At 38.0% G+C, this 24,375-nt stretch overlaps 1 protein-coding gene across 13 annotated transcripts in view; it reads right to left on the bottom strand.

The window, feature by feature from the left end:
- Positions 1 to 24,375, bottom strand: part of AKAP9 (A-kinase anchoring protein 9) — a 168,288-nt gene that overhangs the window by 89,693 nt on the left and 54,220 nt on the right. For all 13 annotated transcript variants that reach the window (XM_086397964.1, XM_086397963.1, XM_086397968.1 and 10 more), the window contains 8 exons: positions 22,757 to 22,970; positions 20,613 to 20,689; positions 17,953 to 18,091; positions 15,511 to 15,596; positions 10,854 to 10,968; positions 10,348 to 10,546; positions 2,286 to 2,382; positions 1,207 to 1,299 (listed from right to left, as the gene is read on the bottom strand). In XM_086397964.1, coding sequence (XP_086254090.1) covers positions 1,207 to 1,299; positions 2,286 to 2,382; positions 10,348 to 10,546; positions 10,854 to 10,968; positions 15,511 to 15,596; positions 17,953 to 18,091; positions 20,613 to 20,689; positions 22,757 to 22,970 — 1,020 coding nt within the window. The remainder of the gene's footprint in view (positions 1 to 1,206; positions 1,300 to 2,285; positions 2,383 to 10,347; positions 10,547 to 10,853; positions 10,969 to 15,510; positions 15,597 to 17,952; positions 18,092 to 20,612; positions 20,690 to 22,756; positions 22,971 to 24,375) is intronic.

Raw genomic sequence — 24,375 nt, forward strand, 5'->3', positions numbered from 1 at the left:
ATAAGAATAGTTCTGAGCATAGCAGCTAAGAGCATCTACAGTCATAAACATCACAGTCACTTCTGTTTTTTATTTGTTGGTTACTTTGGACTTGGATCCAGTACCCTAAGTTCAGCGGTTCCCTAAGCAGGGAAAGGTGACACAGTTTCCACCTGCTAGATCAGTGGTGCAGAAGCAAGCAGGCTGCAAGCCCCCTAAAGAGGCACCTGGAGGAAGCCTTGTGGCCCCCTGGACTCCATGCATCCCCCAGGTCAAGCTCAGTAAAGCCACAGTCTACCTGTTCAGTTCCCCTTGGGCTCTCAGAGGAAGAACCCCACACTTACAGGAGACCACATTTGATCTCCCTTCTGGGGTCCAGATGCGTTTCTGAGCCAAGTTTTTCCAGAATCCATCACTTTGTGGTAAGCAGGAGAGTGATTGTCTTCGGTTATACATTCTGCCTGCAGGTGAAAATTCTCTCCACCAAGATTCCCACAAAGCCCAAGGCTCTCTTTCCTATGGACTACAGCAGCCTTTCTCCCTCAGGAGAAGGATGAAGGAATGAAATTGGGTACAGGCTTCCATCAATCCCTAAATAATCCCTATATTTCAGGAAACAGACTTTGCAGATGGCTGAGTGGTAAAGAATACGCCTGGTAATAGAGGAGACACAGAGATGTGAGTTTGATCCCTGGGTCGGGAGATCTCCTGGAGGAGGAAATGGCAACCCACTTCAGTATTCCTGCCTGGAAAATTCCATGGACAGAGGAGACTGGCAGGCCACAGTCCATGGGTCGCAAAGAGTTAGACACCACTGAGTGACTGAGCATGCACACATGTACTACTGCTCTGGGAGGAGGCAGGCAAAACTGTTTTAATATAAAAGACCAAGCACTTCCTTTCTCATTTCCTATCACATCCTCCACCTTTAAGGAAGGCCAAACTCCTTCCTATGGTACTACTCACAAGGTAATAAATTTATAACTCCGACAAGTTTCTAACTGCTATTCTACATCAAGAGACGAATGCTTTTCTCATAGAAAAATTCACAGAACATTCCATTCTAAGGCAACTGTGGATAGTTACAGTATCTGACAACTTAAAGGAGCTACATGTAAAATTTACAACAAAAACCAGTGCTTTATCATCAATAAAATCTATCTTTTTTTGAAGGCTCAAAGAGAATACAGACAACAAAATTATCTTTCAAATAAACTATAAACTTACCTTAGCTACTTCTTCTTCTAATCGTTCTTGGTACTGTTTTTCCAGCAACTTAACCATATTTGTTTCCTTTTCCACTCCAAATTCACCAGAATACTAAATTAAAAAGCAAATATGACATATTTATTTATACTAATTATACAACACTTATTTTTAAACTTCTCAAAAGATTTCTATTCTTTAGAAAATTTCTTAAAAGCTTTAATAAGTAAATAAATTGCTGCTCTATTAAAAGCAATAGTTCTAGTGAATAATTCTACTAAATTAATTGTACTTACTCTTGTGAAGTTTAAAATGCAAACTGAGAAGCATGCTTACAATTACTAATGTACAGTTCTAGAGCGGGGGAAGAAAAGATATTACTTAAGAACTAAAAATTTACTGAATGAAGCCCAGGGTTTTACAGTTATGTTTGGGAAAAGTGGCCACAAATTGGGAATATACACAGTGTTGAGGAGAGGCAAAAGGTGGTTTGACTAGATCAGATATACTGGAAAAGATGAGGGACTTTTTCTATACTGTATGGCCTGTGCTGAAAAAAGCCTTATCCAATGTCCTAGCCCTAGCGTATTGAATTCTGGGAATTCCTAAAGAATAGTCTAGAGATAGTCTAGTTCAACTTCTCATGGTAGGAAGAAAAGCTGTTTCTCTTTTTTGAAACTAATTTCTTGTAAAGTTCAGGGCACTGAAATTACTTGCTATATAGCCCATGTTATATAAAACAAGACAAATTTTAAATTAGAATATATTTAGGGGGAAAAAAAACCTCTCAATTTTAACTTTTTTGTGTTTTTCCTATGCTATGAAAGTACATCAGGCTTCCAAAGTGGCACTAATGGTAAAAAACCCGTCTGCCAACGCAGGAGACTCGGGTTCAATCCCTGGGTTGGGAAGATCCCCTGGAGGAGGCAATGGAAACCCATTCCAGTATATCAAATTTCTTCACTTATATATTCTTCTGGATCTTTATTTTCATTTTTACTATACTTAATTCTCAGCAACTATTTATTGAGTAATTAAATCACATACATAAAAATGATAGTAACAAAATACAATTAGTGTACATAACAGTTTAAAAATACCTCTGCAGCACCATCAATGTTCTGTTCTAGACAACTTGCTGGGTATGTTGCTTTCTGTACATCAGACTCAGTAATTACCACTGAATCAACGAAGAAGCTAAATATAAACAAAAGAGGATGAAGGGATTAGTGTTGTGTGTGAATTTTACTGTTAGTAAATCCACAGCATGCATAAAATGTGTGTTGGGGCAGTGGGGTTTTGTAACATAACTCATTATTTTTGACTACTTTTTTCACTTAAAAGTAAAGCAGCAGAATTACATAAATATTTAACAGATTATCCCTGAGTTTTATGCCATTTTATAAGTCTACTACAAATGTATGACATGGAGCTGTTTATAAGTATAGATATTTTTTAAAAGTTACCTATACTATTATTGAGGAAGCAAAGTTTACAAAATCTCATTTTTATTAAAAATTTACACACACATGCAGAGTGAAAAAATTCTGGAAGAATACATATAAAAAGTAACAGTGATTACCTCCAGTGGAATAGGGGCGTAGTGACAGTGAGAAACATTCTTAATTTTATTCATAACTACTTCTGAAATTTTTAGTTTTTCATATATTCATGTATCTTTTGGTATTCACGTCTTTATTCTGTATTGTATTGGGTCACTTCTAAATGTTCACTACAACAAATAATGCTAAAATAGAGATCTCATAAATGTATCTCTGCATACATCTATAGATGTTTCTACATGATAAAATCTTATAATTTTAATTTTTAAAATTTTAACATGCCATATTTGAAAAAGTTACATTAATTTAATTCCATAATCATACAATTTAAGTATTTTCTCAAAACTTCAACAACAGAGAGTCTCAACGACCTTAAAACTTTCTTAGAAGATGTATGTCTTTATTTTTGAGATTATACATTTTTTCAAATAGGAATGTACAAAGAAGTAGCATTCTTTGTGTTACTGGCCATAAAAGTTTCCTCTGTTGTGAACTCCCTATACATCTTCTATATTCATGTTAAATTATCATAAAAATTCATGTTTCTTGTCTTTATTCTCTGCCCTTTCCTGGTTCATTTATCTTTTTTATTATTTCATCTGTTTCCTCACAGCTTCGTGCAAACACTGTTCTGATCCTTTGCTTCATTTCTCATTTTCACAGCCCATGAAAGATCCCCCAGATTATTCATCCAGCTACAGAGACTCAAAAAAAAAAAAAAAAAAAATGCTGCCGAGTTCACAATGACTTAATTTCGTAGCTTTACAGCCTTTGAAAATGTTTATCCCAAATTCAAAAAAATAGACTAGCTGAAATCAAATTCACTGTTTCTATCTTATAATTAAGGTCCTAACCTTCCACCTGCATGATTTCTTTACATTTATTAATACATCATAAGCCTTCATATTCTCTAGCTCAAACAATACAGGTCATCTTTCCTCTGTTTTGCTCCAAAGATTCCTTCCATCCCAATATCTCACAGTCATCCCTTTATTTCCATTTCCCCTGGAGCCACTGCAAAAAGCATCATTACAGAAATGTGCAGCGATGGGCACTGAAAAATGCCACACATTCATGGCTTTAAATTCCAGCACTTTGGCTGTCTCATCATGTTATATTCCCCAATCACTAAAGAAATTATTTTCTATGAATAAATATTATTTCAATGATTGGACTGAAGTCCCTTGAGGTAAGTGAAGTGAAGTGTCAGTTGCTCAGTTGTGTCTGACTCTTTCTGACCACAGGGACTATACAGTTCATGGAATTCTCCAGGTCAGAATATTGGAGAGGGTAGCCGTTCCCTTCTGCAGGGGATCTTCCCAACCCAGGGATTGAACCCAGGTCTTCCACTCTGCAGGCGGATTCTTTACAAGCTGAGCCATGAGGGAAGCCCAAGAATGCTAGAGTGGGTAGCCTATCCCTTCTCCAGATCTTCCTGACCCAGGAAACAAACTCGGGTCTCTGCATTGCAGGCAGATTCTTTACTATCTGAGCTACCAAGGAAGCCCCTTGAGGTAAAGGGTCACTTTACAAACATCTAAAGTTTTCTCCACAACATTTAGCCAATTCTCTTTGCAGTCACAGGACTGGAAAAGGATGTTTTCATTCCAATCCCAAAGAAAGGCAATGCCAAAGAATGTTCAAACTACTGCACAATTGCACTCATCTCACACGCTAGCAAAGTAATGCTCAAAATTCTCCAAGACAGGCTTCAACACTATGTGAACCGAGAACTTCCAGATGTTCAAGCTGGATTTAGAAAAGGCAGAGGAACCACAGATCCAATTGCCAACATCCGTTGGATCATGAAAAAAGCAAGAGAGTTTCAGAAAAACATCTACTTCTGCTTTACTGATTACGCCAAAGACTTTGACTCTGTAGATCACAACAAATGGCAGAAAATTCTTCAAGAGAGAGGAATACAGACCACCTGACCTGACTTCTGAGGAACCTGCATGCAGGTCAAGAAGCAACAGTTAGAACTGGACATGGAACAACAGACTGGTTCCAAATAGGGAAAGGAGTATGTCAAGGCTGTATATTGTCACTCTGCTTATTTAACTTATATGCAGAGTCCGTCATGTGAAATGCTGGGCTGGATGAAGCACAAGTTGGAATCAAGATTGCTGGGAAATATCAATAACTTCAGATGACACAACCCTTATGGCAGAAAGTAAAGAGCAACTAAAGAGTCTCTTGATGAAGGTGAAAGAAGAGAGTGAAAAAGTTGGGTTAAAGCTCAACATTCAGAAAACTAACATAATGGCATCCGGTTCCACCAGTTCAGTTCGGTTCAGTCGCTCAGTCGTGTCCAAGTCTTTGCGACCCCATGAACTGCAGCACACCAGGCCTCCCTGTCCATCACCAACTCCCAGAGTTCACTCAAACTCATGTCCATCACGTCGGTGATGCCATCCAGACATCTCATCCTCTGTCGTCCCCTTCTCCTCCTGCCCTCAATCCCTCCCAGCATCAGAGTCTTTTCCAATGAGTCAACTCTTCGTATGAGGTGGCCAAAGTACTGGAGTTTCAGCCTTAGCATCATTCCTTCCAAAGAACACCCAGGGCTGATCTCCTTTAGAATGGACTGGTTGGGTCTCCTTGCAGTCCAAGGGACTCTCAAGAGTCTTCCCCAACACCACAGTTCAAAAGCGTCAATTCTTCGGCACTCAGCTTTCTTCACAGTCCAACTCTCACATCCACACATGACCACTGGAAAAACCATAGCCTTGATTAGATGGACCTTTGTAGGCAATGTAATGTCTCTGCTTTTCAATATGCTATCTAGGTTGGTCATAACTTTCCTTCCAAGGAGTAAGCATCTTTTAATTTCATGGCTGCAATCACCGTCTGCAGTGATTTTGGAGCCCAAAAAATTCAAGTCTGACACTGTTTCCACTGTTTCCCCATCTATTTCCCATGAAGTGATGGGACCAGATGCCATGATCTTCGTTTTCTGAATGTTGAGCTTTAAGCCAACTTTTTCACTCTCCTCTTTCACTTTCATCAAGAGGCTGTTTAGTTCCTCTTCACTTTCTGCCATGAGGGTGGTGTCATCTGCATATCTGAGGTTATTGACATTTCTCCCGGCAATCTTGATTCCAGCTTGTGCTTCTTCCAGTCCAGCGTTTCTCATGATGTACTCTGCATATAAGTTAGATAAGCAGGGTGACAATATACAGCCTTGACGAACTCCTTTTCCTATTTGGAACCAGTCTGTTGTTCCATGTCCAGTTCTAACTGTTGCTTCCTGACCTGCATACAAATTTCTCAAGACGCAGATCAGGTGGTCTGGTATTCCCATCTCTTGAAGAATTTTCCACAGTTTATTGTGATCCACACAGGCAAAGGCCTTGGCATAGTCAATAAAGCAGAAATAGATGTTTTTCTGGAACTCTCTTGCTTTTTCCATGATCCAGCAGATGTTGGCAATTTGATCTCTTGTTCCTCTGCCTTTTCTAAAACCAGCTTGAACATCTGGAAGTTCACAGTTCACGTACTGCTGAAGCCTGGCTTGGAGAATTTTGAGCATTACTTTACTAGCGTGTGAGATGAGTGCAACTCTGCAGTAGTTTGAGCATTCTTTGGCATTTCCTTTCTTGGGATTGGAATGAAAACTGACCTTTTCCAGTCCTGTGGCCACTGCTGAGTTTTCCAAATTTGCTGGCCTATTGAGTGCAGCACTTTCACAGCATCATATTTTAGGATTTGAAATAACTCAACTGGAATTCCATCATCTCCACTAGCTTTGTTCATAGTGATATTTTCTAAGGCCCACTGGACTTCACATTCCAGGATGTCTGGCTGTAGGTGAGTGATCATACGATCGTGATTATCTTATTTGTGAAGATCTCTTCTGTATAGTTCTTCTGTATATTCTTGCCACCTCTTCTTAATATCTTCTGCTTCTGTTAGGTCCAAAGCATTTTTGTCCTTTATCAAGCCCATCTTTGCATGAAATGTTCCACTGGTATCTCTAATTTTCTTGAAGAGATCTCTAGTCTTTCCCATTCTGTTGTTTTCCTCTATTTCTTTCACTTCATGGCAAATAAATGGGGAAACTATGGAAACAGTGAGATATTTTATATTTTGGGGCTCCAAAATCACTGCAGTCATGTAATTAAAAGATACTTGCTCCTTGGAAGAAAAGCTATGACCAACCCAGACAGCATATTAAAAAGCAGAGACATTACTCTGCCAACAAAAGTACATCTAGTCAAAATTATGGATTTTCCAGTAGTCACGTATGAATGTGAGAGCTGGACTATAAAGAAAGCTGAGCACCAAAGAATTGATGCTTTTGAACTGTGGTGTTGGAGAAGACTCTTGAGAGTCTCTTGGACTGCAAGGAGATCAAATCAGTTAGACCTAAAGGAAATCAGTCCTGAATATTCATTGGAAGGACTGATGCTAAAGCTGAAGCTCCAATACTTTGCCCACCTGATGGGAAGAACTGTCTCCTTGAAAAAGACCCTAATGCTGGGAAAGATTGAAGGCAGGAGGAGAAGGGGATGACAGAGGATGAGATGACTGGATGGCATCACCAACATGAGTTTGAGCAAGCTCTGGCAGTCTGTGATGGACAGGGAAGCCTGGTGGGCTGCAGTCCATGGGGTTGCAAAGAGTCGGACACGACTGAGTGACTGTACTGACTTTCCAGTCGTGGTTTCTTTTAACCCTTATGGTCTTAAGGTAGTTTTTACCCTCAATATTATGGGTTTTGAAACATGGGTTTTAAAGAGGTGGCTCAGTGGTAAAGAATCCACCTGCCAATGCAGAAGATGTGAATTCAATTCCTGAGTTGGGAAGATGCCCTGCAGAAGGAAATGGCAACCATTCCAATATTCTTCTTGGAGAATCCCATGGACAGAAGAGCCTTGGTGGGCTGCAGTCTGTGGGGTCACAAAAGGTTGGATGCGACTGAGGACAGCACATATTACCTAAACTTGCTTAAATATCTGCCTAAGATCAAATGGCGGCTCAAGGGTCCAACTGGGAGTCAAATACAGGTTTGGCTGTTTCAACTCCATACTATTGCTCTAAGAGGCTTCAAGCATAACATTACCAAATATTTGTTAAATGAATGACAATTATTTTTCATAAACTATTTCAAGTCTATATTAGAAGAACAATATACTCTTTATTCAAAAAGCGCTACAGCTGTTTCCAAATATGTAGTGATACTTCACAAGAAATAACTTTAATTACATGTTCATAGGGGAAAATATGGCAGTCAATAAACCTCACTGGTGGGGTCTGAGAGAAAACTAATGGTTCTGGTTGAAAGGTACTGTTAATATATTTCGATTGTGCATTTCAGAAACTCTGAAGAGCACAATAAGCTTGCAAAAGCCCCAGCGTAGGAACAGCGAAGTAGATCTACTCTTCCAGAGCTCTTCCTTTTCTTCATGCTTCAGAGAGAAAACATCACTAATTAAAGGAAGGCTACTTGAAATACGTTAAATGGTTATGAGTTCTTGTTATCCACCTATTTTCTTTCATATCAAAGAATCTAAAGTAATAGTATCCAAGTGTCAATCTATGGACTGCCTGCATCATAATTATCTTGTTATAAATACAAATGACCAGAGTCTATGTCAAAGCTATTGAATCTACTCATGCTTCAAATGTAAAATCCAGTAATCTGCAATTTTACGTAGTCGAAAAATAGTATTAAATTTCAAAAACCTCCAATGTTTTCGATGCATCATAAACTTTGGGAACCAATGACTTCAAATAAAACGCAAGCTTTTAAGGCTGTGCCAATGTGGGATAAATAATTCCAAAGCCTATATAGAGAGGCTGAATGAAAGCAGCAGAAGCAGAGTGCTTCCAAAGAAGTGAGGAAACAGTGGTTTGTCTTCAACACACACACACACACACACACACACACACACACACACAGAACAAAACACAAAAACTCTGTCTTCAGGTTTCAGTAACAAGCACCTATGGAGACTTCAGTCCTAGAGCAGCAGAGCCAGTCAGTTAGGTTAAAACTCTGAGGACTTTATGGAGCTAGTTAAATACTACAACACATTTCCCAACTATAGTATAAGTTGTTCAATCATTTTAACAAATATTTACTAAGCACCAACTATTTGTAGGGAATTATTATAGGATTTGGGATACAGGAAATTACATAGACAAAAATTCCCTTAACAAAGTTTGAAGTCCAACACAGGGGACAGATAACGTAAACAAATAAATAAACCTTCCCTCCTATCTATCTATATATATACACACATACACATATACATACATATATATACACTTATCTTTATAGTTACATATATATAAAACACATTTCCCAGGTGTCTCAGTGGTAAAGCATCTGCCTGCCAAGCAAGAGATGTGGGTTTGATCCCTGGGTTGGGAAGATCCCCTGGAGAAGGAAATGGCAACCCACTCCAGTGTTCTTGCCTGGGAAGTCCCATGGACAGAGCAGCCTGGCGGGCTACAGTCCATGGGTTGGGCACAACTTAGCAAAGAGTTGGACACAACTTGGCGACTGAACAGCAACAAAATATATATAACATAACATTAATATAGAAAAACTAAACAGGAAACTCAGGTGTAGAGCACTAAGGGGTGATTTTAGTTTGAATCGGGTGATCAGGACAGGCCCCATGAGAAAAAGGCATCTGAGCAAAGACCCGAAGAACTGAGTGTGTTGGGCAAGCAAATAACCTAGAGCAAGATCAACCCAGGCAGAAGGGACAGCAACGAGAAGAGGATTCACAAGCAGGAGCATCCCGACAGCTTGAGGATCTCGAGGAGACTACGAGGAGTTACAGTAGTAAGGCACAAGCAAGGCAGCAGGACACAGATTCAGAGAGAGACAGGACCCCGTAAGTGAGGATCTGGGAAGGCACAGGAAGGACAGGAGAGCACTGGAATAACATGACTTGTCTTCAATTTTAAAAGCAAAGCTTTGGAACTGTAGAGAACAGACTCTAGGGAAGAGTTAGGACAAAAGCAGTAATCCAAGTGAGACATGATGACGGCAGGGACTAGGGGCCTGGTGAGAAGTGGTACAGTTTAGATTTGTCTTGGAAATAGAGATAACAGGATTTCTTGACAGACTGGAAGTGTGGTTTGAAAGGGGAGTCACCACTGATGGAGTCAGATGGCTGCAGAAGGAGCAGATTTTGAGGGGAAAATTCAGAGTGGGTATTTTGGATGTGGTAAATCCAAGTATTAGACAATCAGGTGGAGAATGTCCAGCTATCACTGGAGTGATCATATCTTCTATCCTTTGTGTACTGCCCATATCAAAGCAGCCAAGACTAAGCACACAATACAAAACAAACATGTGCACACCAGCTGGTGTAACTTAGCAAATTCATAACAAAGAGCCTCTTTATAAAATAAAGCTGTAATTAATATTCCTATTATAAAGTATATCTTGTTTACACTAACCTTTACTTCACACATTTCAGAGATGAAGAATTACCTCCTGTTCGTATTTCTTGACAATGCTACAGCTCGTCTCTTTCAAGCAAAGTTGCTTAAGTTACATTTTTTTCTTAAAACAACCATATTATGACGGCTACTAAACTACAAATACTATTGAATGAACTTAAAGGTTGATGGATACCTTGGCTGAACTGCAGACTCATTAACAGCTTGAAGCCTTTCCTGCAAAGAATGAATCTCAGCCTCATAATTTTCTTCAGTTTCTTTCAATTGCTGCTGCAAAGAGGATACGCGGCTTTCTAATTCGTGAACCTGTCCTTCAAGTTGTTTGGTTTTTTCAGTATCTTGCAGGGTAGATAACTTGCTTTTATGACTAACATCTAAGTTACATGAATAGAAGAAAATACACATTTCAACATAAATTTCTCAATGAAATACCAAAATCACTTTTTTGAAGTAGGAGAATATTCATTCTTCTTTGAAAGATAATGTTTTTTAATAGTATAACTCGGGTATCAATTTAAACTCATGTAGACATGATAAGAAAACATGATAACTCAAGATCATTTTTTCTATGTTCATGGCAGCAATACCACTACAACTACCAATTTTATGTCTTTTTACTGAAGTCAAATTACTGAACATCTGATACAAAAAACCACATTATGGTATATAATCCAAATTTACCAATGTCTTGCGAATTGGTCATCTGAGGATGAGTTGATAAAAAGTCCGTTTGCTTTTTTGGCAGGTTCGCTTCTGCAAATCCAAGTTTCATATTACATGCCTGCTGTCTCTCGATCTATGAAAAATAACAGAAGAAAAACAGTGACATACATATATGACTCAGGACTGTGGAAACTATACAAAGCAACTTTATCTTTAAAAAGGTTTTCTTTTTTTCCTTCCCCAAATCACCCAGAACTGTACCATTCTGATACAGATATTTTCCCTTCCATGTTATTCCACACTCTGACAAGTGACTCACATCACATTCCCTTCACAGGGACTGAAATTATACGACTAAATATAATGTTCTTTCATATCCAGAAGGAATTTGATCTAACTATAAAAACAGGAGCCACACAGAATTTTGGTCTAACGTTCATAACAATATTTAAAACATGACTTAATCTTTGAAATTTGAATTCATACAGAGTAAATTTTATATTATGAATACTTGATAACATATCTGCTATTAATCTCCGAATGTAACCTATATACAATCAGGTGGCTGACAAATGTGTGCTATTCTTTATACAAAAAGAAGGAAAACAACAAAAACAGATAAACCTCAGCTTCCTTCCTTAACTATTAAAACTAGGCAGCATATGTCAGATGTGTATGTGTATTACTTAAGTCATTCCTCAAATATTTAATACTCAGTCTACTATGTGGCAAGCACGGTAACAGGGAGAGCAAGAATATAAAATCAGTGGAAAAAAAATGCACACACACACATACACGGTACATCTGCCCTCACAGAATTTATCAACTAATTTGGGAAGTAAAATTAAATAATTAACAATGCATTAAACTATAACATGTGACTAAAGGGTGATAACAGAAGAGACTGGTAGGGGTCTGATGGAGGAAGTGAAATTTGGTTTGGGCCCCCATCGTTTTGTTCAATGCTTAGGAAAGGTTCCAAGGAAGGAGGAGTAGGAGCATTCATGAAAGGGTGGCCTGCTATTAGTGATGAAGACAGTGGTCCTGAGGGACAGGGGACGCTGAGCATGCTGGGTGAAGAAGGCAGACAGAGACCGAAGAGCACCTGAAAAGCAAGGTGAGAGTGTGGATTTGCTGTACCAGGTGAACAAAGAATTCTGGAGATGGAGGTGAGCACCAGGATCAAATGTATTTCCCAAGAAGGCCATTTCAGTTGGTACTACTTTTATCAAATCCTCTACCTGACTCCTAACCCCATGTACACTTCAACCAAGAATCTTGCCTCCGACTTCCCAGAGAAAATAAAGCCCATCAGGTAAATACTTCAGTTTTCAGCTCTACCTTTCAATACTGTCAGTTCATTCAGCAAACGCACAGTAAACCTTTACCATGTGCTAAACAAAGCCCTGTGCTAAGAGGAAATGAAAATCAAGAGAAGACTTCCTGACTTTGAAGGATGTAGTGGGGTTTAGCCTAGTGGACATATCACATGTCGTCACAACTGCATACACCATAATTAGTGGATCAAGTAGAGATTCTTGGTGACTATAAGTGGGTGGGCAAAACCCACAATGAAGGCTTTAAAAGCCACAGAACTAAAGTTACATAAATTAAGGAAAGAAGATATTCTAAGAGAAGAGCTAATACTATAAAATAAAAAAAACAGTAGAATTAAGAAATTGGGCTTCCCTTGTAGCTCAGTTGGTGAAGAATCTGCCAGTAGTACAGGAGACCTGGGTTCGATCCCTGGGTCAGGAAGATTCCCCTGGAGAAGGAAATGGCAACCCACTGCAGTATTCTTGCCTGGAGAATCCCAGGGACAGAAAAGCCTGAGGGGCTGCTGTCCATGGCGTCTCAAAGAGTTGGGCACGACTGAGCAACTAAACACTTACTTACTTAGCTGAAGGTACACTGATCATCTGTTTACATTACCACCTAAGGTGGTAACGTAGAGATCTGACTTTCATTCCTGGCTACACAAGTATTCCTTGGGGTACCAAACAGTTTTTCTTGTATTTTTTTTTTTTCCTAATTGCTTCCCAATTAGAAAAAAAAAGTTTTTTTAATTTTTAATCCTTCCCAATATTTAAAAAGGCAAAAAGACTTCATGTAAGATTAGATCATAAAATCAATGAAATGAAAGAATAAACACGAGGCCCCATTCCTACATGCGACAGCACGTGAAGCTGAGCAGCCTCTGTCCCCTTTAAATGAAGTATGTTTTCTCCAGGTTTCACTTTCCCAGCTTTCACTTGGCCTTCTTCATTTATCTTATGGGCTGAGCTCATGTAGGCATTTACGTTTATGATCTCTGACATACACCTCTCCTCTTTCCCCAGGACTCAATTAAAATAACAATGAATCTGTAAAAGATAAGTCCATAATAAACCAAAAAATGAAAGAGACCAGCAGATTTCAACAGAAAAGGGTGGCAGAACAGCGATTAAGCAAGAAGGAAGGGGGAAGCAGCAGCCTAAAGCATACCTGAAGGGAGTCGCAGGCACAGGAGACAGTTAACTCGCCTAGCGGAACCATGGAAAGACACCAGGCTCAGAGAGACCAATGACAGGCAGAGATCAGAAAAGGAATGTATCAGCCCTTAACTAATCGCAGCACAGCCTTTCCTGCTGACCCAGCCAGGCAGAAGTCTGGTGGCGGGTAAAAGTTTTTCTAAAGAGAAACTGAAAGAAGTGTCTGGGGAGAACTAAGGAGCCGAGCGTGGGTGTCTGTGTTCCAGGGCAGGCTCCCACACTCCAGCACCAGGGAAGGGACACCTGTGACTCATCAAAAGAAACCGTTCCCCACTCACTGTCTTCAAAGGAAAGAGGCAAAATGACAAACATTGCTGTAGTTACTTTTTTACTGCAAGTCCTCCTACACTATTTAATAGCTACAACTATGTACTGTCATCAGGAAAAGCAACACATTTTTAAAAGAAAGAAAGAAAACAAGGAAGGAAGGTAAGAAAGAACGGACATTTGATGATTAAGAATTCACTGGTAACTTCTGCCAAAGAAAGTTCAGTGAAGTATGAGGTGGGAGCTTGTTTACAGGTGGGCAGAAGAGACAGCAAGAGGTGGGAAACTGCAGTCTCTTCTTTCCTTCAAATAATTTGGCAATGAAGGAAAGAGAACCACAAAGAATACCAGATTCAGGGAACATTGGTTATGTTCTAAACAGTGGAGGCAAGAGGAATATGCAAGACAAATGAAGGACAGAAACAAGACAAGCAGAGACAAAGAACCTGAAAATAAATACAGGACGGAAGAAACAGGCTACCAATCTTAGAGGAGGTGGAAGGGCATGCTAACAAAAGCACAGAAAATAAGATAACCTTGGTTTTGAAAAGGGACAACTTCTTCTGAGACAGAAAAATAAATTAGGGTATTTTCACATTTAGAGAAATGCATATTGGTCTACAGGTAGCAAGGTGAGGTAGCTTATAATTGTTAAGTTTAATACAGAAAAATGGGAAATAAGGCTATCTGCGAAGGAAAAAAAGGGGAGCAGAAATGGAAAGCATGACTTTATAACTAGGGAAGTTGTCAAGTTAGGTAACATCCACTGAGGAGACTATGAGAGAATGAATGACCACATAAAAGACCTGTCAGCGACAGTCAGAGGCCACGACTCTGCAGCGTCACCAAGCCATACCACCATCTCATTTTTTCAGCAGCCCTCAGAAACCCAAGCGTGAGTAGAGAAAAAGGGTCTCAAGAGGCAGGATAAGTGCAGCAGAAAAACAAGAAATCTAGATGACGAAGGGTGCTGGTATGAAAGTTGTACGATAATTCTGAATAGGGTTAAATATTCTAGCAATGAATGGAAGGAAAAAGAAAAGTAGCAGTGGTAGAGAAAGGTAGAATTAAAGAAGGGCTTTTAGCCTATCTGCCTGTCCTCCCACAAAGTTATCTGGAAGATACTGAAATAGGTTTACATGTTTTATAAAAGACTGAATAAGGTTGTGCATTAACAGCACAGGAAGAGAAAGAAAGAAGGGAAAGGAGAAAGAGGGGAAAAGGAGAAGGAGAAGAGAAAGGGGAAATAGCCAGAATATCCCTCATCAGCAATATAAGTTTCAGTCAGTTAAATCTTTCAACTCTGCCCAAATATTTTAACACAATGACATGAAAAAGCACCCAAACAAGCAAACAGAGATTTTTCTGGTACTTTTTTCATACAAATTGAGGACTACAATACTTAATTTTTGCTAATATAATGTCATTTTTCTGAAATAGCGAATAAATTATATGATGGCTCTATACACTCTTACATAGCTTTTATGCACACATTTCTAAATATACATAACATGATGTGAAACTAATTAGCTATGTTCTAAACAGCTAATTATTATTATTATTGTTTAAAAGAGACTCACTGCTTTAGAAAATGTTATGATGTCAAATTAAATGCAACTGTTTAACAAAGTTTACAATTTGACATTTTATATATATTTTAACTTTATCTTGATTTCAAAAGCTCCCTAAAGGGGTAAAGACTCCCTCAGCTCACTGATATAAATATATGTCACTTTCCCCTAAATTATGTCACTTTCCCCTAACTTTCTTTTCATGTTTACTCATTTTAGAAATTTTCAGTTGATAAAGTAACTCACAAAATAGCAGGAAATACAAGAAATGCAAACATCATTACACATTTTCCATATTTTCCATACTTTACTTAATCGTGATTGAAGCACCACGAGTCTGCTGTATGCTTCTGCTGCTTTGCTGAGAAGAGTGTGCATATTTTCTTGAAAATCTAGATGATAAACAATTAAAATAATTTCACTTACAGTAAAAGTCTGCTTCTTTCAATTAGCATTATTCATCTATTCATAACTTTAAAAAAATCGCCTGCTGGAAGTAAAATTCATGTATTTAGTAACGAAAACCGCATTAATGTGGAACACATGCTACAAAGATTAACAATTTTATATTAAAATATGATAATTTCTGTTGGCATTCATTAATTTGTACACATTTGTTCATTATTCATACCAATGAACAAGGGCAGGAAACATTTTATTTGTGAAGGGATCAGTTCAGTTCAGTCGCTCAGTTGTGTCTGACTCTTTGCAACCCCATGGACTGCAGCACGCCAGGCTTCCCTGTCCATCACCAACTCCTAGAGCTTGCTCAAACTCATGTCCATTGAGTCGATGATGCCATCCAACCATCTCATCCTCTGTTGTCCCCCTTCTCCTCTTGCTTTCAATCTTTCTCAGCATCAGGGTCTTTTCCTATGAGTCAGTTCTTCACATTAGGTGGCCAAATTATTGGAGCTTCAGCTTTAGCATCAGTACTTCCAATGAATATTCAGGACTGATTTCCTTTAGGATTGACTGATCTCCTTGCAGTCCAAGTGACTCTCAAGAGTCTTCTCCAACACCACAGTTCAAAAGCATCAATTCTTCAGTGCTCAGCTTTCTTTATGGTTCAACTCTCACACCCATATATGACTACTGGAAAAACCATAACTCTGATTAGATGGACCTTTGTCAAGAAGTAATATCTCTCCTTTATGCTGTCTAGGTTGGTCATAGCTTTTCTTCCAAAGAGCAAGCATCTTTTAATATCACGGCTGTAGTCACCATCTGCAATGATTTTGGAGCCCAAGAAAAGAAAGTCTTGTCACTGTTTACATTGTTTCCCCATCTATTTGCCAAGAAGTGATGGGACCAGATTCCATGATCTTCGTTTTTTGAGTGTTGAGTTTTAAGGCAGCTTTTTCACTCTCCTCTTTCACTTTGATCAAGAGGCTCTTTAGATCCTTTTTGTTTCCTGCCATAAGGGTGGTGTTATCTGCATATCTGAGGTTATTGATATTTCTCCTGGCAATCTTGATTCCAGCTTGTGCTTCTTCCAGCCCAGAGTTTCTCATGATGGACTCTGCATGTAAGTTAAATAAGCAGGGTGACAATATACAGCCTTGGCGTATTCCTTTTCCTATTTGGAACCAGTCTGTTGTTCCATGTCCAGTTCTAACTGCTGCTTCTTGACCTGCACACAGATTTCTCAGGAGGCAGGTCAGGTGGTCTGGTATTCCCATCTCTTTCAGAATTTTCTACAGTTTGTTGTATTCCACACAGTCAAAGGATTTGGTGTAGTCAATGAAGCAGAAATTTTTCTGGAACTCTCTTGCTTTTTCTATGATCTAACAGATGTTGGCAATTTGATTTCCGGTTCCTCTGCCTTTTCTAAATCCAGCTTGAACATCTGGAAGTTCTCGGTTCATGCAGCGTTGAAGCTTGGCTTGGAGAATTTTGAGCATTACTTTGCTAGCATGTGAGATGAGTGCAATTGTGTGGTAGTTTGAACATTCTTTGGCATTGCCTTTCTTTGGCACCGGAATGAAAACTGACCTTTTCCAGTCCTATAGGCTAATGCTGAGTTTTCCAAATTTGCTGACATATTGAGTGTAGCACTTTCACAGCATCATCTTTTAGGATTTGAAATAGCTCAACTGGAATGCCATCACCTCCACTAGCTTTGCTGGTAGTGATGTTTCCTAAGGTCCACTTGACTTGGCATTCCAGGATGTCTGCTGTAGGTGAGTGATCACACGATCGTGGTTATCTCAGTCATTAGATTTTTTTTGTACAGTTCTTCTGTGTATTCTTGCCACCTCTTCTTAATATCTTCTGCTTCTGTTAGGTCCATACCATTTCAATACCAAAAAGTTAACTGAGATTGCAAGTTGTAAAAATGAACTAATATAGGATTCCTATTAATAAAGATAACTAAATGTCTTCTTATTCTTTTTATAAAAGTAAACCCCTGACATAAACTTATTCAACAAATACAATGACTTTTAAAGGTTTGGATCTATGGTATAAAATTAAGAATTATAGTGAGGAAAAGATGGAAATAGAGCAACAGTGGATAAAGAGACAAGAAAATTTGTAGACAGCTTCGGTTTTCTTTTTATCACAATTACTGCACTGTAAAACTAAAAATGTGCATTAAAGGTAAGATTTCATGAACCTGAAAAAAGATGCTAAGATAAACTCAAATCAGCCAAGTGATTAAATCAGGAATTAACTGAAATAGTTTATCATCGATTCATTGAAGAAAATTAAATACTCTGTTCAACAATGCAGTAAAGCCTTTATTACCTTGGACTTCACATCTATAATCTTGCAATACCAGTTCTTGATTTTCAGAACTGTGAACACCAGAAGTCTCTTTCTCTTCTCCATTTACTTCACATTTTAAAGCAGGAGTATAATGTTCACCATGGACATTGCAAAAAGTCTGCCGACAATAAAATTAGGTATTTTATGGAATTAAAGTTTTGATTTCTGCCTCTAGAGATTATTAAACATTATTTCCTATATGCAAAACACAGTCAAAAAATGTCACAGGAAAAATCAGTAAGAAAACACTTCCATGTACCAAATCAATCTGCAAAAGAATAAACAAATCTAAATCTTTCTCTCTCCACATGCAAGACATGAATTCTTCTCACATCAGGAAAATATGACAGCCTTCATTATAATATATATCAAATATATATGTCTAAACTACAATATTTTTATTTATTTCTAATAATGGATATATCCTGTACTTTACCACTTTCTAGTATGGATTCTATACAGATATTCCCTCTGTAATGTCAACTACCCATGAAAAAAGTGAAAAGATGAGGGCAAAAGTTCAAAAATGATGACTAGAAAGTAGTGTATAAATTCTATAGAAATTATATAAAGTAGGAGATCACATTCACAGACTTTAACACAAGAGAATACTATTCATGGTTTATACACAGAAGAAAATAAAAAATATTTGACATATTATTCTGGTTTTTCTCCTGAGCAATGGACAATTCTATCGTTACTTATAAACAACATATATCACATAATCATCTGACAAGCCTAAAGAAGTTTCTAAGTAAGTTTCACCTTTGCACCTCATGCAATTGGAAGTAACAATCAACAACTTCTAGACCTAACCAATTTGTTTACTGTTGCTATTTCTTGAGATTTGCCTAAAAGTGAAACTTTACTATTAATTGACTTTATTAAATTTCCAACATAGTTTCTAAGGTAGAATTTTATCATAAATTGATTCAGGTTGGTAGAAACCTGAATGATCAGCCAATTTACAAATAAAGCAAAAGACTCAGAAAGATGAAGTAACTAGTCCATAGTAACATCAATGATTAGGGACAAAATCAGATTCATGATGAACTGCAAGGGACCTCTCCATTACAACAAGCTGATTTATGTTTCAACTTGAGATTAGGGGTCAGGTAAAGACATTACTAGAAGAAAAAAATACATAAAGTCCGTTTATAAATGAACTACTATGACTTTGGAGAAGGAAACGGCAGCCCACTCCATTATTCTTGCCTGGAGAATTCCATGGACAGAGGAGCCTGGTGGCTACAGTCCATGGGGTCACAGAGAGTCGGACACGACTGAGTGACTAACACACACACACACACTACAACTTGGGCCACTTTATATTTACAGACCATCAAGAGTGGATATGAAAAGGCAATGCCTGAACCTGTCAGCAGAGTGGAGGCCCTTAGTGTGGATATTCCTGACTTTCTTTTGTGTTTTTGAATACTGTTTCTGAACTATTCCATAGGTAATTAGAACCAGTAAGGCAGCTCTACCTTCCCAACTACTATCACGCTCCCCACCCCTTCAAATTATAAATACGCTGGCTGAGATGGAAAGCTGTGACAAGCTTAGGCATGTATGTTAAATTTTGAAATATTTCAAATATGCAGAAAAAAGTTCATCTATTACCTAGCTATAATAAATACTAATAAATAGTCATATTATATCCATATTTTAAAAAAATTGAATACTACATACAGATTTGAAGATTTCTGAGTTAAGTACTGCTTATCTATTTCATTCACCTCTCTGTCCAGAGGTGAGTATCTAACATGCGTGTTTTTATACTTTTTCCTTTTGAGATTTACTGATGTAACAAAGACACTCTTGCAATGAACATATCTGGCTGTGCACACATGTGAATCTAAGTAGAAGTAAAAGATGGACTGTGTGACGTACATCAACTCAACAATACACCTTGACAATCTGCTTCTCAAGGTGGTACACTCCCACCAGGGGTACAGAAGTTCTGTTTCACCTGATCTTCACAAATACGATTACAATTGGTATGCTTAGTTTTTAGATTTGGCAATCTACAGTGTGAAATACTGTCTCACTAGTCATGTGCAAGACCCCCAGCTAAGTCATCACATTCATTCAACCGCCAAAGTGGGCAGGAGTGGGAAACAGACCCACTTACGGCTCTATCGCTGTGTTTTAAAAATTGGGCAGCTCTTCTGTAGAATCAACTACTGAGATAATTCACCTACATTTCTTTTGTTTCAAACTGATTGTCAGGAAAACATTTAAATACTTATTTTAAACTTAAAAACTCAGGAATATTTTCTAAATACAGTTCTGAAGTAAGACTGTTCAGTTCAATTCAGTCGCTCAGTCATGTCCGACTCTTTGAGACCCCATGAACCACAGCACGCCAGGCCTCCCTGTCCATCACCAATTCCCGGAGTCCACCCAAACCCATGTCCATGGAGTTGGTGATGCCATCCAACCATCTCATCCTCTGTTGTCCCCTTCTCCTCCTGCCCTCAATCTTTCCCAGCATCAGGGTCTTTTCAAATGAGTCAGCTCTCCACATCAGTAAGATTGTAGGGAAAAGTAATTTGGATGATTCTGCTAAATCAAAATAGTAGTAACTTAAAATTTAGCATTTCTTGTCTAAAAGCACTTTTTAACTAATGGCTTACCTGTGTAAAATGAGCACATTCTTCAGATACTGCCTTGTGAAGTTTTCCAATAAGCATTTGTAAAGGCTTCACTTCACCTAACAGAAGAGGTAGTGCATTAAAAATGTTCAATTTACATGTTTAGAAACTATTTTCATATTTTACTTACATCAACTGGAAGCTTCCTGGGAATAAGATTAGTTTTAAGTTCTGTATTTCTTTCAATGTTATTTTGTACTGCTCAGTGTTAACTGTATAAGATAATTTGTAGGATTTTCAACTTACATCCTACAATATGGTACAAAGTACTGATGTACAATGTTTTTGTACTACAATCCAATGAAGAGCTGTATCACACAGCATAACCCACCTGAGCCACCAGGGAAGCTGGTCTACATATATTCACCCATATAAAGCTGAAACAAAATGTCACACATATTTATTCTTTCTACACCCTATGCACTCCAATATTTTCTGTTCTACTCTATTATTAAAAAAAAAAAATAAAGCTGGTCATTACTCACTGAACTTCATCACCCATTAATGGACCCACTAATTAACTTGTAGTGCGAAAAACTACAGATTCTATCTGAAAAGGATACCGATACAAACAACATATGCTTAAAATTTTATTCAATTCAAACCCAAAGAACTCCTTTTTCCTGAAGTGAAAAGGGATTATATTCTTACTTAAGCCACGCTTTAAACTCTACTGTTCAAAAGAACAATTCCAAACTTAGGAACCACCTCATTTATAAAGGTAGATCGGTCAAGAATGGAGACCTAAAGATACCTTGAACAGAGAAAGTCTAATTAATAACTGAATAATTATTAAAGATAAAAGTTAACCGTGACTAGTCTTCCACTTAAGCTTCCTTCAATATTGTTGCTGACACAGTGCCGTCTTTTTGCTCACTGTACAGACTTCCAACAAGTCTCATCCTTGTCCTTGGCCTCAAATGATCTCTTGACTTACAAATCTTTATCTTGAACTTAAACTTGCCCCTTAGGTTTCAGCCTTTTTTCCATTGCATACTAGGTATCGCTTTTTTCAAAGTCATCAAGTATTTTTAACTCAATGTTCCAAGCTAAATACACTATTTTTCCCACAAATCTACTCCTCATGACTGGAGTCACCATCAATCCAATTACTCAAACGAGACACTTAGGGATCATTCTCAATTCCTCCCCCTTACTGCTAATATTACCTGCAGATTACAACCCACCTCTTTAACTCAAACTTTTCTTCCAATGACATTTTAGATCAACATCTTAATGTTAACAGAATAACTGCCAAAGCTGCTTAACTGGTCTTTCCATCACTTATCAGTTCAGTTCAGTTGCTCAGTCGTGCCCAACTCTTTGTGACCCCATGGACTGCAGCACACCAGGCTTCCCTGACCATTACCACCTCCCAGAGTTTACTCAAACTCATGTCCATTGAGTCTATCACTTATCACCTCCCTTAATTTGCTCCAGTGATTTCATCTTAAAATAAAAATCTTACTATGTGGATTCATTTTGATATATGGCAAAACCAATACAATATTGTAAAGTTAAAAAATAAAATAAAATGAAAAAAAAAATCTTACTATGTTCCTCTATTTGAAATCCTGCCTTAGGTCTTACAACCAACAGCATAAAGAGTAAACATGTTTCAGTCAGGGTATACGAAACCTTTTCTGATCAAGGTTCTGACAATCTTTATCCCTCACTACTTCTGCACACACCTTGAACTTTCAATTCTCCAAAATGGATGTCATTTCTCACATCTCTAAATTTAAGACTCAAGATACTTTCCTAAAATTCCAACCTCCCTACTCCTGCCTACTGCCTCACTCTTCCAGGAAGTACTAGACTTTTCTCTTCTCTCCCTCTGTTCCTTCTGTTTATTCTGCCATTATAGAAAACTTCCTATTGTTTTCTAAGAGTTTATTTTATATTGCTTTTCCACAGGACTGTTGATTTCTTGGGGAAAATAATTCAGTGATTTTTAAACTTCTCAAGCACTTACACGAACAGTCTATGACTGTATGAACAAATGAGTCTAGGACTGGGAACTCCCAGTCATGTTCTTCCATGGGGTCTAAGTCAAGAACAGAATCATGAAGTGGCAGGCTCTAAGTGATACTTACTTACTTAGAATTTTGTTAGAAACCATTTACCTGTTTCTTGTGTCTTTATATTCTGTAGCTCTAGCTGGTGTATTTTCTGAAGTTCCTTGATCTTTTCCTCTTGAGCAGAAATAAGCTCCTGTTTAAGACTGCAAAGAGCTTTATCTTTTTCATTTTCCATATATTCGCGAACCTGATCCACATGAGTTGAATAGACCAGAGACAGGCATATACGCTGGGCTTCCATCTGGAGCCTTAAATCATTCTTAAAGTGAATTAATGTGCAGGTTAGAATAATTTAAAATGACTAATCAAATAATTTAACTTATTTTTGCATATACCCATTATGGGGTGGGGGGAATACATGATATTATAAACTATAATTGAGTGAGAAAATAATTAAATTAAACGTCACTTTTCTTACATGAAATTATTTTCTCACTCAATCTGCTGCACTGACCTAGGAAAATAGTACAACTTTCTCAAGGAAAATAACACAATATTTTCATCACTTCATGGTAAAGTTTGATATTTGGTAAAGTTAGGATGGCCTGATCTTTCATTTTTGTTCAAAAACAACATTTTTAAACAAATATGGGCTTCCCTGGTGGCTCAGCTGGTAAAGAATCCACCTGCAATGTGGGAGACCTGGGTTCGATTCCTGGGTTGGGAAAACCCCCTGGAGAAGGCAACAGCTACCCACTCTAGTATTCTGGCCTGGAGAGTCCATGGGGTCGCAAAGAGTCAGACATGACTGAGCGACTTTTAACGAACAAATATAGAGAAATGCAAATAATAATGAAATAAACATTTATGTACACATATCACAAAGTAATAAAATAAAATCATTTCATCTTTTTTATTCATTTCTCTATTATTTTGGTTTAGAAATAAAATATAGATAAAATTTAATCTATCATGTTCCCATTCTTCCTTCCCCAGAGGCCACCAAATTATAAATCTGATCATAAATTTGCTGCAAAGCCAGTTCACTTCTTACACTCTCATTTCTTAATCCATCTATAAACAGTGCATATATTTTACATTTTTAAGAATTTACATAAATGGTGCAAAATGGCATTTATTTTGCAAATTAGTCTTCTCATTCAATATGCCTCTGAGATCTTTCCATGTAGATACACATAAATTTATTTTAACTTGGTGCTGTATATATGAATATTACAATTTGTTCATTTCCTTTTTGGAGATCAAATGGATTATTTCAAATTTTAGATATATCAAAAAATGCTGCAATAAATTTTTATATATATGCCCTTGTACATATATGATAATGTTTCTCTAGTGCACATGTGTGCTAAGTCACATCAGTCATATCTGACTCTTTGCAATCCTACGGACTGTAGCCTGCCAGGCTCCTCTGTCCACGGGATTCTTCAGGCAAGAATACTGGAGTGGGTTGCTATGTCCTCTTCAAGGGGATCTTCTTGACTCAGGGTTCAAATCCGTGTCTCTTGTCTCCTGCATTGGCAGGCGGGTTCTTTACCACTAGCATCACCTTGGAAGCCCTTCTCGATTGTAGTGATTCTCAAAACTGTAGCCCAAATCAAAACCACCTGGATGATTTAAAACAGACTTCTGGGCCCCTACCCCTGAGCTTCTACTTAGAGAGGCCTGGTGTGAGCCCTAGAATTTGAATTTTAACCTGTTTT

The sequence above is a fragment of the Bos grunniens genome, chromosome 4, assembly GCF_055505025.1.
Source record: "Bos grunniens cultivar Pamir isolate PY7600 chromosome 4, Bosgru_T2T1.0, whole genome shotgun sequence".
Lineage (NCBI taxonomy): Eukaryota > Metazoa > Chordata > Mammalia > Artiodactyla > Bovidae > Bos > Bos grunniens.